This window comes from Salmo trutta, chromosome 33 (genome assembly GCF_901001165.1).
Source record: "Salmo trutta chromosome 33, fSalTru1.1, whole genome shotgun sequence".
NCBI lineage: Eukaryota > Metazoa > Chordata > Actinopteri > Salmoniformes > Salmonidae > Salmo > Salmo trutta.
Window position 1 is genome coordinate 12,248,982 of NC_042989.1, and position 17,060 is coordinate 12,266,041.

The window sequence follows — 17,060 nt, forward strand, 5'->3', positions numbered from 1 at the left end:
TCACCACCTGCGGTCGGCCCGTCAGGAGTCCAGGATCCAGTTGCAGAGGGAAGTGTTCAGACCCAGAGTCCTAAGCTTGGAGTTGACAATGGTGTTGTATGCGAGCTTGTTGTGGCTCCTTGTTGCAATGACAATCGCTTTACTTTTCAATCACTCACAATAACTAGCTGTGTGTCTGTGTTTAGAGGAAGTTGGACGTTTGCATTTTGACTGTCACATACCCACAATCCAGGACCTGAAACCTGAATAAAAATACTATAGCAAGTTTTTTTTATTGTAAGTAATTTATCTGATTTTCTACCCAGGTTGTGTCATCCCTTCCTGATGATGTAAGGCCAGGTCCTGACCTGTATGGACTACCATGGGAAGCTGTCATCGTCACTGCGTTACTGGGGTTGGGCACCCTCCTATTGTTCACCTGCAGGTTCTACCAATGTGTAAGTTGACTGTCTGATATTTATACCAGCATGCAAGTATAGAGATGAACAACAGCATTCTTTCTTTTGATCGGGGAGTGACCAAGCTCACAAAATTGTTTTTGTTTCCAGATAAAGAGCAGACTATATTCTGGCAAAGAGAGGCGGATGGGCCTGAAGGTGGCTCAACTATTAGATGAAAAGTGCAAAGTACTTAAGACTTTGAGTGAGGTTCAACAAAAAGTGAGTCCTATGTCAAAGAATGCATTATGTGTGTCTGACTGGATTCGCAAACTATTCAATGCAATGCCCTCGGAAATTACATGTTTTGCATAGACCTATGTGTTATGAATACCTTTCCTACTGTTTGTTTATGTTTATTTATGTACCTTTTTTAGTATGAAAAACTGGAATGTGCCCTGCGGAATAGTGGCGTTTTGGCTCAGGCCGCAGAGAGGGAGAATCTGGAGGTAAGACACACAAATTACACAGTATGATTGTTCTCAATACTGAATAAACATTCTAATATTTCACCTCTAAATACACTGGCAAATGGTATAAAAGGACTTGGTAAGCGTGTGACTTTCAAGTAAACCTATAATGGTCTCCTCTTCAGGTGATGTTCCAGAGGCTGAAACAGTCAAATACACAGCTTGGAGATGATATAGAAAAGTTAAAGGAGGACCTAAATATCCAGAGAGCGAGGAGGTTGCAGCAGGAGAAGACAGTGAGTTTGACTTCAGACTGGATATTTTTTCACCTTTTCCTGCGTTTTGATGTTTATGCATTGACATCTTTTATTTTTTCAGTTTCACTCTTTGCTCTCATATTTCACAGTTCATTTATTTTTAAGATGTGGTGATTTGTGTGATTTTACAGATTGCAGATATGCAGGAAACCTTGAAAACTGTAGAAGAAGAAACCAGGGACCTCAAGTCCCAGACAGAGCAGGTAAAGTATGATGCTGACACATGTCCGCATTAGTGTTATATATCATGAACAACATGTTAATTGTCATTTCTTCCTGTTCGGCATGTTAGTCATGTCCACACACTTAGAGCCAGGATAGATGTAACACATTTTGCTCTCTTTTCAGGCACAGACAACCCTGAAAATATATGACATGAACAGTGAGAGGAATCAGAATAATCTGGAGGCAGCAAAAGAAGAGAAGGCCTTGCTCCAGGAGAAAAATGCACAGGTATGTAACCTGACATATAAGATGTCAATTTACAGCTAAACAGTACCCACGAATCAGAGCCATACATACAGATATCAATGGCTCTGATTCACTAATAGTGTTTTATACTCCAGTTCCATATCAGGCTTGGTTGCCGTTTATACAAATAACCTGCATGGGTTGTGCTGAAGAGAAAGCGGAAAGTGTCCTATATTCTGGTGGGGTCCTCACCCTCTCCCCCTCTTCCCACAGCTGGTCCAGGAAGCAGAGGGCTGGGGGGAGCGGATGAGTGAACTGGAGGAGGAGATGAGGATGTGTGAGAGCTCCTACACTGGAATGGTGCAGGATGCTGCCACCAAAGACGAGAGCATCAAGGTTTGCATTCATATTACTGCACTGGCAAAAACCACATGCAGCTAAGTGTGTGCCTATAACAAACATTTGCATATTCTTCCCTGTACTGGGAAAAACCAATCACCACACACTTTGAAGATTACTGAGGGTGTCAACTAGGACTGTTGCGGTGGTGACCGTATTACCGACACACCGGCAGTCATGAAGGCAGTCAAATTTCAGGTGACTGTTTAGTCACGGTAATTAAGCTTCTCCAAGGTCTGATGCTGCTGCTGGTCATTAGTAGCCTACCAAACTTGCTAACTGCCTGGTACTCAGTTCTCTATTGTCCCTCTAATCACTCTGACATGAATGTAAATGTCTTCGAAAATCGAATCAAACACTTCGTAGGAGCTCATGTTGCGCAACATATCTATAGGCTATGCAATTGCGGGAGAAAACAGAGTGATGGCCGCTAATAAAAAGAGGAGGATCCCATCAGCTTTCTATAGGCTAGGCCTACTATATTTATTTATTTATTTCTCAACTTTCCAAATGTTAAGCACATTGCTTATATTTACAACAGGAGTATAGCCTACCTGGCTGGCATGAAAATAAACCACGGGGAAAAGCATCCTCCGTTTGCAGGTGCATGATAATGGTCCATTCGAAATCAAAACAAATGTCACACATATTTTTTTTTGTATATGTAAAGACAAGATTAAATCAAGAATAGTCTGATGGGTGACAATATTAGCCTATCACTTGTGAATAATATATTATCATTTGTGAATGATGCCCATCATCAGAAACGATGCCTTTTTTTTGCGACTTGTTCGAATCATAGTCACACACCTCATGTAGCCTAGCCCATAGGCCTATATGTTTTAAGGTTTGTATCACAACTGAAGTGGCCAAATAACTTCTTAAAATTAAGCACATTGATCTGCTTTACAAGGGGTGTAGACCCTAACTGGCATATATAAGCAGCGAGTGAGTTTCAAGATTGGGGAAGATCATTTTCACCATTAAAAATGTACCTTTTATAATAAAAGCATTACATGCATAATTGCATTTACTGTCACTTTTGATAATGGTGTTTTGAAACATTCGCACCTATAGCCCACTACCATGTGCGCATTGCTGTGCTTATAATGTGAAGAAATAGCCGAATCATTTGGGATCTATCGCATCCCACAACTCTGACTGTTTGGAATAGTTATTTCTGGCACAGAGTAGAATAGGTCGACTTTTGTATTGTGGGGGATAGTAGATTGACATAGGCTAGTGCTTTTGTTGTTTGTTAGGCCAACACATCTTGTTGGCTGACAAAAAAATATCTTCAATACGCACCTCGGAATTGGATAAGGACGTGCGCCGTTGCGTCCCTGATGATTCTGTCTTAACTTGTAGCCTGTGAGAAAGACCGATTTTAAAAATAATAAAAAAATAAAATGTAATAATAATAATTAAAAAATTAAAAATTAAAACGATCACGTGACGGAAAGCGGTGTGAGTGAGAGACGCTTCGGATTGCACAGCACACACCAGGAGAAGGGCACAAAGCAGCACTCTGGCCGCAAAAGGCATGGATTTTTTGGGGTCGCATTACGGCCGCAAAGGGGTTGCGGCCATGAAATTTGAGGAATGATCAAGTGCTTGTCAAATTGTCAATGAGAGACTATTTGTGTGTACAGCCTGCGCAAAACAAACAAAGCAGAGCTCATGCCTTTCAAGCGACTTTTTTCAAATCAAAACATATAGCCCAACATTTGTAGAACTTAAGTTACATTAATAACTCTAAATTAAGCATATAGGAGTACCTATTTCTTTGTTAACCGCTCAACACAGAATAGCCGCATGTGTGCACTCCCTCAACTCATTTGGAGAAATATTTATATTTATTCAGCTTTGTTCATTTGTATTCTTCAAACTATAATATAAAATAATGCCAGGGAATTATAAGCAAATCCTGTCTGCTAAATGAACTAGTGTAGCCCACAGCCATTTGGCACAGCCACATCAGGACCTAACATAAGGACATCTGAGTATTATTTTCTTCTGAAATAGACTACATTTTCTTCATATCATGCTTCTTTAGACCTGTCTACAATAAATAATGGATTTATTGTGAAGGTGTAGGCTATATTACATGGATTTATTAGACTTTTTAAAATGGCTTGTAGGCGGCAGGTAGCCTAGTGGTTAGAGCATTGGACTAGTAACCGAAAGGTTGCTAGATCGAATCCCTGAGCTGACAAGGTAAAAATCTGTCGTTCTGCCCCTGAGCAAGGCCGTTAACCCACTGTTCCTAGGCCGTCATTGTAAATAAGAATTTGTTCTTAACTGAGTTGCCTAGTTAAATAAATAAAAAATGTGTGGAAGCCAGGAGATGCTAAATGTGTTTATATTAATTAACGGTCAATTACCGTGAGACCGACAGTTTATTTGCTTGACAATCACCGGCTGATGAAATGTTGTGACCACCACAGCCCTAGTGTCAACTAACAATTAGTTAACACCCTAAGTGGCGCAACCTGTTTGAGGCTATGGTCAAAATGATCATCCTCTATTGCCTGTTAATTATTATAAATGGTATATACTATGTTTTGTATGTACCACTCAATAAAATAAGTTTCCTTGGGGGAAAAACTATAGTTATTTGAATGGTAAAGCCTTCTCGCTCTCTCTCTCCATTAGTCCCTGACAGACTGCCTGTTGAAGATAAAGGACTGGGACGCAGTGCTGGAGGACGGAGCCAACGGAGAGGAGAGATATGGGACTCGAGGGGCGGAAAGTGGAGAGGGGCCAGGTGAGGTTCCGGTAGATAAGGCTATAACCGCCAGTAAGTATGATCAACTGGCTTTCGCTCACCGTCTCTTCGTATTATTATGCAAGGTCATCGATGGGATTTAAAAAAACAAAAAACATTTGTGTCAGGATATTGAGGAAGTGGGATATCTGTGTCTTCCCAGATTTTAACTTTTTTGTTTCTTTTTTTTTTATACACAGATAACCATCAACGACAAAGAATACAGAAACTCATTCATGCAGCCAAGGTATGTCTTCACTTAAATGAAATTCTGTTTTACAAACAAAACTCTTGTCAGCAATAGATGGAAAATGAGACTTGTTTTTTTTTCTTTTTAGATGAATGCAGACTTGAAGTCGGTGGATGAAGACAAGGACAGGGTGTTTGCCAAGCTAGCAGATGAAGTCAAGGCCATGGAGGATCTCCAAGGTAAGCAGAGTATTATGCTGTTCAGTAGTAACTTATCACGGTGGATAGCAAAACAAGAATATAACAAAGTTAATTTTATAATGTACATAAAATGTCTGTAGGTTTATATTGAAATGAGCTTCAGTTGCTGTTTTCATGATACAACAGACACAAAGGGTTTTAGCCTTATTAAGCCTTGTCCTCCTGGACTAAAAAGGACATGCGTCAGTGTCCGGGAAACCGTCCTAAACTGCTGTAAACCTCTGACATTTAATGAAAACCATGTCTAGTTTTTAACACCAGGTTGACTCTTGGGTTGCAGAGGGGATTAAGAAACTTGAGAATGAGAAGGACTCTCTGCAGACCGAGAGTGAGAAGTACACCGGCCAGGTGCAGAAACTACAACAGAAACTGCAGATCATGACGGAGATGTACCAGGAGAATGAGCTCAAACTACACAGGTACTGTACAGGAGCCCTCTAAGGCTGACCCAAATGCACAGCTTCATCTGTGAACATTATGTAATTTTATACAGGCTGATCATAACAACAACAAAAAATGTATGAAGGATTTATAAGCTTTTATAATGGCTGATTTATGAAAGTTTGGTTACACTTCATAATAACTATATTCAATAAGTGGGACTATTGAACTGCTGCATGCCTGGTAATATAATAATATATGTAATTTAGCAGACACTTATGCAAAGCAACTTAGTCATGCGTGCATACCTTTTTTATGTAAGGGTCCAATGGGAATCGAACCCACGATCTGTGGCATTGCATGCGCCATGCTCTACCAACTGAGATGCACTGGACCACACATGGCCTGGTAATGTTTGTCTGATCATGGCTGTTCCACTCTGTGGTATACATATAATGGGTGTTCTCCCTGGTGTCAGGATGCTGACGGTGGAGGAGAGGGAGCGTCTGCAGAAGGAGGAGAAGCTGACCAAGGCTGACAGGAGTATCAGCCTGGCCGTGGAGGAGCTCAGCAGCTACAGGTCGGCTACTGGACATACACACACACACACACACACACACAAATAAACCATCCCTGACTCCAGATATCACCTTACTCCAAACCTACCCTGCAAATCTCTTGTTTACGGTGTTTTCATACAGGCCTGAAATTTAAAGGTATACTTTCACTACACTTGCTGTCAATCGAATGACATCTAATTCATTTTGTGAAATATAGAGTTGCACATGTCAAAATTTTTCGCATGGCGTTTTGTATTGCGAGTGCTTGCATCAAGGTGCTGTTTTGTTTCCACACAAAGGCAAAGAGCACAAGACCTGGAGGATGAGCTGGAGAAGACCAACCAGGCCTACAAGATCCAGGTGGGAGATCTGACAGCATGTCATAAGAGACTGGAAGAGGGGGGGAAACATAAACCACATGCAATTATCTGATGTATGGCCAATAACAAATGTCCATTCTCCCTCCATTTTTCAGATAACCTCCCAGGAAAAGAAGGCACACAATAACTGGGTAAGTACATAGTGTGTGTATGTATGTTACTACTATGGAGCACACCTCAGCTCATAGTCATGTTAAAGAGCAACTGAATGCATTTCTGGTTGAAAACAGCCTATGTGGCATCGATATTAGAAATGTTTATTCCAGTGCCAAAATTGACTAAAGCGTAAGTAGGATAATTTTGGTCATAAGGTCAGTATATTCCAAAACGGAGTTTTGTGAGATGTGTTTAACTGAGGTCATCACAATTTACATAAGGGCTGGGTTTGGATTGCAACCATGCCCACTAACACGAGACGGTAACGCCAAAAATCTGCACTGATTGCGCTCTATCCAATCGCAGAACCTCCAGGCAGTGAGACAAACTTGCCCAAACACTGCAAGACAGATTCAAACTCTGGTAATAGATTGTAAAAAAAAATAAAATAAACGGCACTCGCCAGTGACTTGATAAGCTGATTTAGCTAACGTGGCCTGCCTGCTCAATGTGCCTGCTAGCTACTACTACATGGAACTTAGCTAGCTAGTGATGTTTGGGCACTGATAAACAGCGTGAAGCTTTTGCTTTATTTAAGATAGTTTGACAGCTTGCTGATGATGTTGTAGACATGTTCTCTGAAATCAGTCCTGAGTGCAGCCAGCAGCAGCTGACTCAGTACTCATACACTCTGCAGTGCACTGACTAGTTTTTTAAAAGTTTTTATTTTATTTATTTTTTACTTGAGAAATACTGCACCAAACACCTTAGCTAGATGTAAAATTGTGTGACTTAGACCTCCTTAGATCAGTTCTGACAATTTTTAGAAAGCGATAGTGGCTATGTTGTTGCCACGGTGTCTCAAGAGGGACAAACAACAGTAACTTGCCAGGGTACAATATATATGAACATAACACACCCACATGTCTTTTTTTTAGTTGAGAAATACTGCACCAAACACCTTAGTCACATAATTTTACATTTAGCTAAGACCTTAGATCAATTCTGACTATTTTGAGGAAGTGATAGTGGCTATGTTGTTGCCACGGTGTCTCAAGAGGAACATACAACAGTAACTGCCATGGTACGATCTACAAACATGACACACCCACATCAAGCCACACCCCCAAGACCCACATCACATTTTTCTTGATGAGCAGCAGAAACGTGGAATTGGTGCTTAAATGGGATTTCTTCAGCTTGGCGACTCATCTGTAATCTCTGTTGTCTGCATTGTAGCTAGCAGCACGAGCTGCCGACCGTGACCTGGCTGACATTAAAAGAGAGAATGCACACCTCAGGCAAAAGTAAGTACTAAAGAATACAGTCAGTTTCACCGGACGTGTTGCTACAAAATAGTATTTCCCTTCGATGTGGAAAGTATTCTCCAGCTGTGGTGTGTCTCCATGCAGATTGACTGATTCTCAGTTCAAGCTAGATCTGGTGGAGAAAGACCCCTATGCTCTGGACAACATGGGCAGACCTCCATTCAGAGGTGAGTCTACAATAGCCCTCCTTTCACCCTAACTATAATCATATCCTGTGCTGAATGCCAACTCGCCCGTAGCTCCTACTCCCTACATTGAGAGGATTGGATAGGTGAAAGCAATATGGTGACAATCCGAAAGGCAAGATGAAGTTATTAACAGAACTACTTACAATATATCCATCCAATCCTCTCAGATCTACAGGAGTGTCTATCGTGGACTAGGGACTAGGTGTTTAATAGGTCATTATTCTGATATTTGAACTTTCTGTCTCCCTGTCCTGCAGGTGAAAGGTCACCGTATGGCCCCTCCCCCCTGGGTCACCCTACCTCTGAGAACAGAGCCTTCCTGTCTCCGCCCACTCTGATGGATGGCCCGCCACACCTCTCACCAAACTTCCCTCCAATGGGACCGGGAGGCAGAGGTGACTTCTCCAGTCCAAACCCCCTCTTCAGTGCATCATGTGGCATTGCACCGCAGCCAAATGTACATGGCTTGAGACGTGTGTCCTTTAAGCATCGCAGAGTATCATGTTCTAATCGTTGGCATGTCATGAGTTTATAATTAGGATTCTATTTACGTTTTCTATTTAGTACCAACTGATGTGCCATGACATGGTGAAAGTACCATTAAGAAAGCAGGATAAATAGCTTATTATTTAATTCAGTTTTGATTATTACTTAATATCCTGTCAATTAAGTTATTGAGTAAAGCAAAACTGAAATCTGTTCTTAATCAACTGATACAAATACATGCTGAATCTTAATTTGCTGGAAGGTTGATACATCTGTTACAGAGATGCTTATCTTTATAGTTGAATTGCCTTGGTGGTGAGCATGCACCAGCAAAAAGGGGAATGATGTGCAGCTGTATCACGTACAGAGGGAGCATTGTCTTTGCACATGACGTATTGTTCTGGTCCTGTCATCCTTGCTTCATGAACTCATTGACATTATGCTGTCTCTCTTTCTTGCTCACCTACCACTCCCACATCTCTCTCTCATAACCAGTATCCCGAGGCCTAGTAGACCCCCCTGGTGGGGTGGACTCTGATCGGAGTGGTGGTCCTCACTCTGACAGTGGCTCGATATCTCCCACTTGGGAGAGGGATCGCAGGGGCCCACCTATACCCCCTCCAGGTACAGCAATGACCACCCGCTATCGCCCCCCCCCCCCCTTTGATCTCAGCAGCCCCTCCCTCCAATCACTACAGACAGTTATTCTATTCTAATCTTCTAGTCTACTATATTGTGTTATATTGTGTGTGTGAAAAATACTCATTTGCATTCAGTATCAGCCCTAAAGGGTGTGTGTTCGTTATTTATTTACGTCAGTATGTTTTACCATCTTTTGCTATGTAAAGATGTCCGGAATTTCTTTTGGGTTGGAGAGACATATAATTAGTTATAGGGTGAGAGTGAGTTATATTTGTTAATCGACTGTCAGATTATTTCACAGCTAAACAATTCCCCTCAGTTGGTTACTGTTGTGGTCAGCCGGCCCTGTTAGAGGTTTGAGATTCTCTTTATTGGTTCAAATCACTGTTGTCAGTCTGTGAGGTGCAGACCTAGTCGTGGCCAGTGAGTGTATGACTACTCCATATATACAAAAGTATGTGGACACCCCTTCAAATTAGTGGATTCAGACACACCCTTTGCTGACAGGTGTATACAATTGAGCACACAGCCTTAGCCTTACTGAAGAACTCAATGACTTTCAATGTGGCCACCTTTCCAACAAGTCAGTTTGTCAAATTTCTGCCCTGCTAGAGCTGCCCCGCTCAACTGTAAGTGCTGTTATTGTGAAGTGGAAAACGTCTAGGAGCAACAACGGCTCAGCCGCGAAGTGGTAGGCCACACAAGCTCACAAAACGGGACCGCCAAGTGCTGTAGTGTGTAAAAACTGTCTGTCCTCTGTTGCAACACCGATTTTCCAAACAGCCTCTGGAAGGAACTTCAGCACAAGAACTGTTTGTCAGGAGCTTCATGAAATTGGTTTTTTACAATGCTACCTGCCCGACTGCATAGTGCCAACTGCAAAGTTTGGTGGAGGAGGAATAATGGTCTATGGCTGTTTTTCATGGCTCGGGCTAGGCCCCTTAGTTCAAGTGAAGGGAAATCTTAACGCTACAGCATACAATGATAGATGATTCTGTGCTTCCAACTTTGTGGCAACAGTTTGGGGAAGGCCCTTTCCTGTTTCAGCATGACAATGCCCCTGTGCACAATGGTTTGTCGAGATCGGTGTGGAAGTACTTGACTGGCCTGCACAAAGCCCTGACCTCAACCCCATTGAACACCTTTGAGATGAATTGGAATGCCAACTGCGAGCCAGGCCTAATTGCCCAACCTCACTAATGTATTGAGGAGCCTGAGCTGCCACTGGTTTGTGTCGACTCGAACCAGGATCTCTAGTGGCACAGCTAGCACTGCGATGCAGTGTCTTAGACCGCTGCGCCACTCAGGAGGCCCTGGAACTAGGAACTTTTTAACCATTTAGTTAAGTTATCATGGGGGAGCGATTTAGCGTGTGGCATCACTGTATTTTGATTAGTCAACGACAATTCCATCATACCCATTCTACTACTGTCACTGTTTTGTTGTGTACTAAGTAAATGCATCATGATTTTATGCTTGTTTCTTTTTGTTGTGACCTGCAAAGAGGCTTCTGCTTTTGGCTCCAGTCCCCTTTGGACAGCACACTGGTTGTTTTGATTTGGACATTTCTGTTCTGATCCCCATCCTCAGTGCAGCTGGTCTGAATAAGGCTGATGAAACGGTGCTCTCTCTCTCTGCTCATAAAGGGTATATGTATCCAGACCCAGGCCTTCCCTACAAGAGACCCCTGCCCGGAGCCTTTCCCCTCGGGCCTATGGGCCCCCCCCCACCCAGGGGGCCCGGTCCTGCTGAGCCCCACAGTTTTGGGCCCCACCCTGGAGATAAATCTGGTGAGAACCCTCCTTTTTATCCTTTTCTCTCTCTGTATTACAGCGCTGTATAATTAGTTTTTAAAAAAAGTGATTGATACTGTATATCTTGCACCATAGCCACTCGGTCAAATAAACTTCAAAAGGATGTTTAGTTCTTGGAGTATGTAACTGAAGTGATGAAATACATTTCAGGACAGGATCTTTTTAATGCTGATGTGATTCAGACCAAGCTCCTTTGTCAGCAGCACACTGAATTGTAGAAGTGTAGATTAGTATACCTCTGAAGAACAATATGTTAGGTAGAGAATGAGCAGGATATTTTGCCCAGTGTTGGGTAACTCATTACGTAATCAGATTACTTTTATGAGTAACGGAGTAAAGTAACAAGTACATTTTTTAAATTGGGTGATCATGCTGGTCACACACACACACACACACACACACTAGCCCACTGGATGGACGGACACACACACACACACACAGAGAGAGACATAGACCGACAGGTACACACTGGCCCACTGGACACACACAGGCACACACTGGCCAACTGGACACACTGGCCAACTGGACACACTGGCCAACTGGACACACGCAGGCACACACTGGACACACGCAGGCACACACTGGACACACGCAGGCACACACTGGACACACGTAGGCACACACTGGACACACGTAGGCACACACTGGACACACGCAGGCACACACTGGACACACGCAGGCACACACTGGACACACTGGACACACGCAGGCACACACTGGACACACGCAGACACACGCAGGCACACACTGGACACACACTGGACACACTGGGCACACACTGGACACACTGGACACACGCAGGCACACACTGGACACACGCAGGCACACACTGGACACACGCAGACACACGCAGGCACACACTGGACACACTGGACACACGCAGGCACACACTGGACACACGCAGGCACACGCAGGCACACGCAGGCACACGCAGGCACACGCAGGCACACGCAGGCACACACGCAGGCACACACGCAGGCACACACGCAGGCACACACGCAGGCACACACTGGACACTCACACACACACACACGCAGGCACACACTGGCCCACTGGGGACACACACGCAGGCACACACTGGCCCACTGGGGACACACACACAGACAGGCACACACTGGCCCACTGGAAACACACACACAAACACACAGACAGGCACTCACTGTCCCACTGGACACACACACACACACACACACACACACACACAGGCCGGCACACACTGGTCCACTGGAAACACACACACAAACACACAGACCGACACACACACAGGCACACACTGGCCCACTGGACACACACACACAAACACACAGACCGACACACACACAGGCACACACTGGCACACACTGGCCCACTGGAAACACACACACAAACACACAGACCGACACACACACACACACACACACAGACAGGCACACACTGGCCCACTGGACACACACAGGCACACACTGGCCCACTGGACATACTCTCACACACAGGCAGACACACACTGGCCCACTGGACACACAGGCACACACTGGCCCACTGGACACACACACACACACACACACACACACACAGAGAGAGGCAGGCACACACCTGCCCACTGGACACGCACAGGTACACACTGGCCCACTGGACACACCAACATGTACACACTGGCCAACTGGACACACATACACAGACAGACAGGAACACACTGGCCCACTAGACACACAGACACACACACACACATACAGGTACACACTGGCCAACTGGACACACATACACAGACAGACAGGAACACACTGGCCAACTGGACACACATACACAGACAGACAGGAACACACATTATAACATACTTTGTCAACTAACGTGTGCGTTACTTTCAGCTTCATATCACATTGATTGCTTCTTTGATAGCAAAACCCCGTAAAGGGCTTTCCCATCTAGTGGCAAGTGTGCCCTCTATAGGGTTCGTGTACATGCGATCTATAACCAGAACCAGAGATTTTGAATGAAAAGAGAGCCAAATATCTGCACAGATCTTTTTACAGTGTACAGTGCATTTGGAAAGTATTCAGACCCGTTTTTCCACATTTTACATTACAGCATTATTGTGAAATGTATTAAATAAAACATTTTCCTCATCAATCTACACACAATACCCCATAATGACAAAGTGAAAAACGTTTTTTTAGAAATGTTTGCTAATTTAAAAAAAATAACAGAACTGAGACTCGAAATTGAGCTCAGGTGCATCCTGTTTACATTGATCATCTTTAAGATGCTTCTACAACTTGATTGGGGTCCACCTGTGGTAAATTCAATTGATTGGACATGATTTGGAAAGCCACACACCTGTCTATATAAGGTCCCATAGTTGACAGTGCATGTCAGAGCAAAAACCAATCCATGAGGTCCAAGAAAGAGGGCTCAAAGACGGTTGTATGGAGTCACAGATCTGGGGAAGGGTACCAAAAAATGTCTGCAGCATTGAAGGTCCCCAAGAACACAGTGGCCTCTTTCATTCTTAAATGGAATAAGTTTGGAACCACCCAGACACTTTCTAGAACTGGTCGCTTGGCTAAACTGCGCAATCGGGGGAGAAGGGCCTTGCTCAGAGAGGATAATGACCCTACGCACACAGCCAAGACAATGCAGGAGTGGCTGCAGATCTCAATGTCCTTGAGTGGCCCAGCCAGAGCCCAGACTTGAACCCGATCAAACATCTCTGGAGAGACCTGAAAATAGCTGTGCAGTGACACTCCCCATCCAACTTGACAGAGCTTGAGAGGATCTGCAGAGAAGGGGAGAAACTCCAAATATAGGTTTGCCAAGCTTGTAGCATCATACCCAAGAAGACTGGAGGCTGTAATCGCTACCGAAGGGTCTGGAAACTTGTGGAAATGTGATATTTCAGTATTTATTTATTTTTGACAAGCATTTCTGAAAACCTGTTTTTGCTTTGTTATTGTGTTTAGATAAGGGGATAAAAAACATCTGTTTTAGGATTAGACTAAGGTAACAATGTGGGAAAAAGTCAAGGGGTCTGAATACTTTCCGAATTGGGGGGGGGGGGTGTGTGTGTGTAAGCAGCCCATATGATAGCTCAGCTTTTGTAGACTAGCACAGGAAAGCAGCTCCACAGATGAAAGGAGAATCTTGTGATCAAACTTGAGTAAGGCTACTTACTATCTTTGGTAGTGCGTGCGCGGCTCGCCTTGCTCCCTCTGACAGTCAAACAAACTGAGTTTGAGATTTTCCCCCACGAAAGTAACTCAAAGTAATAAGTTACTTTCCGTACACAGTAATATGTAATGTATTGCTTTTTCAAGCAATACATATTAATCAGAACACTGTGCCCAATGTGGAAACTCCCTTGTTTTGACAGAGTTGAGCTGATAGCATTAAAGAGCATGAATGAACCCTCTTTTCATCAAGTTCTTAAGGATTGAATGAAATAAACCCACTAAAGATTGAAGTGGATATAGCTAGGTTCTTACTGTGTTTTTTTGTCTTGTGTTCTTGCAGACTCATTTATGGAAAACAGCATGGGTCCTGGTGAAAATGAAAGAGATGTAAGTATTCTAACCCTTATATTAACAATACATTGGCCCATTCATGTACTCTCTCTCTCTGTCCATAGGTGCATTTTTTGCTGAAAAAACAATTTCCCATTGGGGATAATAAAATGTTCTATTACGGGGATGGTTAACTTTGATGGGGGTGTGGGATTACAAAAAATCTGAGTTTGTCATCATGGCCCAGTGGCTCACGGGTCTGCGTACCCACATTCATACCCACACATTGTCAGAGCCGGCCCTAGCCTTTTAGGGGCCCTGGGTGAAAGAAATCCCCCCCAGAGAGAAAAACAGCGCTTTGCTGCAATTCTACTTATTTGCCATGGGGTGGAGAGAAAAATTAGCAGTTTCAGATTTTCTGCAATTCTACACATTCTACCACATTTTGAAATTGCATTTGTATTTGACTATTCAGACCCTGACTGAGTAACTAAAATTATTAGTATACATTTTTTTCCCTGACATTTTTCCTGCAACAGGGTGATCAAATGAAGATCCTTCATCTATATTTAAAATGTTTCCGCAGTCCCACATGTCAGCACCTGGAGATCTGAGAGACATGAGGATGGGTCCCCTCCCCCCAATGGACCCTTACTTTGCACGCAGAGGCCCCCCAGGCCCTTACGGACCCCCAGACTTCTTCCCCCCACGAGGTCCAGCAGGGCCCCCCGTAGGCAGTAAGTATTATTCTCTGTATCCCTTACATATTATAGGCTCATATGTGCTTTGTACTTATAATGCATTTATAACTGAAGGTTTTTATGTAATAATTTGGTTCTATTAACAAGCTATGGATGGGATGAGGAATATCATTTTATACCACAGTCACTACATCTTGCAGGTTAAATGACTCTGCATGTATACTGTTAGACTGACTAAACGTAAAGCTTTCCCCCTTGTTTTCCCCTGAAGTGCGAGGACCACCTCCCCCGGGAATGTTTGGGCGATTTCCACCTCTGCTGCATATGGGCTACCCTCCCATGAGGCCCCACCCAGACAGTTTTCCCCCTGGACCCCCTCCAAGGCCCTCCCCACCAGACAGCGAACAGCCTCCTGACCAGTCCCCTTCTCCACATGATGTCATCTGAGCCATCTCTCCCCTTCCCTCTGGGGGAGAAACTCTCTCTCCGCCTGCTTCCTGTGTGGCACTTCACTTCCTGTTGTGCTGGTAGTGAGCGACTTAGGGTGTGCTCAAGGACTGTTTCATGAAGTGTAACCTAGAGTCATTTGACTGTCTTTCCCTTTTTTAGAGGCTGACAGTGGAATTGTTTCCCCACAGTCTGTCACACACACAAAAAAATAGATTAGTGGCTTAGGACTGTTGCGAGAATACAATACCATCATAAATTTTACACAACTGGAACTGAGTGATCATCACTGTTGCTATGTGTATTTCTGGTGTTGAATGCAGTGTCTTTTTGAAGTTCCATAGTTATGTGAATCTGCTGATGGTAAACTGCCTGTGAGACTGCCTTTTTCTGAGTTGTGACTTGGGCAAATTTGAGAAGGCTGTGTTTTCTTGCAATGTCAAAGGCTTTTTAATTTTACTTTGAAATAAGTCCCTTGCGTTCTTGCCAGGTGTATATATTAAGAGAAATTGTCAATATTGTTTAGAAGGAAGTGTGTGTGTGTGTGTGTGTGTGTGTATACCACCCTTAGTCCATTCACATTTTCTGTCAATTGACCTGAAAGATGTTCATTACCTTTTAGCTGTGAGTTCTTGACCGTCCATTGTTTGATCATTAAATGTCAAGATGTCAAAATTACAGTACTGTTAGCTTTGAGGGAATATGAGATCTTGTAAAAGTCTTAAATTATGCTCAAGTGTTTACAGTTGTCTTACATTTTCATAGATCAAATGATTTAGGGGATAAGGATGGAATCACAAAATATTATAAATAAATGAATGGCAGCTCACTTTTCTGCTCAATTCGTATTTACAAATGGCATGCCATATTGGTCCTCTTCAGGTAGAACTAACCCTTACATGACCTGAAAAGGACCGTATCAGCTGTGCCATGACACAACGTCTAGCTCTGACATGTACAGTTGAAGTCGGAAGTTTACATACACCTTAGCCAAATACGTTTAAACTCGGTTTTTCACAATTCCTGACATTTAATCCTAGTAAAAATTCCCTGTCTTAGGTCAGTTAGGATCACCACATTATTTTAAGAATGTGAAATGTCAGAATAATAGATTAATTCCAGCTTTTCTTTCATCACATTCCCAGTGGGTCAGAAGTTTACATACACTCAATTAGTATTTGGTAGCATTGCCTTTAAATTGTTGAACTTGGGTCAAATGTTTCGGGTAGCTTTCCACAAGCTTCCCACAATTAGTTGGGTGAATTTTGGTCCATTCCTCCTGACAGAGCTGGTGTACCTGAGTCAGGTTTGTAGGCCTCCTTGCTCGCACACGCTTTTTCAGTTCTGCCCACACATTTTCTATAGGATTG

The 17,060-nt window shown here is 43.4% G+C and overlaps 1 protein-coding gene across 5 annotated transcripts in view; it reads left to right on the forward strand.

Annotated features, from left to right (window-relative positions):
- The window catches only part of LOC115172392 (melanoma inhibitory activity protein 2), a 28,683-nt gene extending 12,164 nt beyond the window's left edge, over positions 1–16,519 (forward strand). For 4 of the 5 annotated variants that reach the window (XM_029729802.1, XM_029729801.1, XM_029729800.1 and 1 more), the window contains exons 2-23: positions 306–437; positions 549–659; positions 815–886; positions 1,033–1,143; positions 1,296–1,367; positions 1,513–1,617; positions 1,849–1,971; positions 4,630–4,741; positions 4,942–4,988; positions 5,080–5,170; positions 5,472–5,610; positions 6,051–6,152; positions 6,432–6,492; positions 6,608–6,643; positions 7,848–7,915; positions 8,021–8,103; positions 8,382–8,519; positions 9,106–9,234; positions 10,899–11,042; positions 14,553–14,599; positions 15,129–15,279; positions 15,515–16,519. In XM_029729802.1, coding sequence (XP_029585662.1) covers positions 306–437; positions 549–659; positions 815–886; positions 1,033–1,143; positions 1,296–1,367; positions 1,513–1,617; positions 1,849–1,971; positions 4,630–4,741; positions 4,942–4,988; positions 5,080–5,170; positions 5,472–5,610; positions 6,051–6,152; positions 6,432–6,492; positions 6,608–6,643; positions 7,848–7,915; positions 8,021–8,103; positions 8,382–8,519; positions 9,106–9,234; positions 10,899–11,042; positions 14,553–14,599; positions 15,129–15,279; positions 15,515–15,690 — 2,250 coding nt within the window. In that variant the 3' untranslated portion in view covers positions 15,691–16,519. The remainder of the gene's footprint in view (positions 1–305; positions 438–548; positions 660–814; positions 887–1,032; positions 1,144–1,295; positions 1,368–1,512; positions 1,618–1,848; positions 1,972–4,629; positions 4,742–4,941; positions 4,989–5,079; positions 5,171–5,471; positions 5,611–6,050; positions 6,153–6,431; positions 6,493–6,607; positions 6,644–7,847; positions 7,916–8,020; positions 8,104–8,381; positions 8,520–9,105; positions 9,235–10,898; positions 11,043–14,552; positions 14,600–15,128; positions 15,280–15,514) is intronic. The other variant, XM_029729803.1, reaches the window with a different exon arrangement.
- The last annotated feature ends 541 nt before the right edge of the window (positions 16,520–17,060 follow it).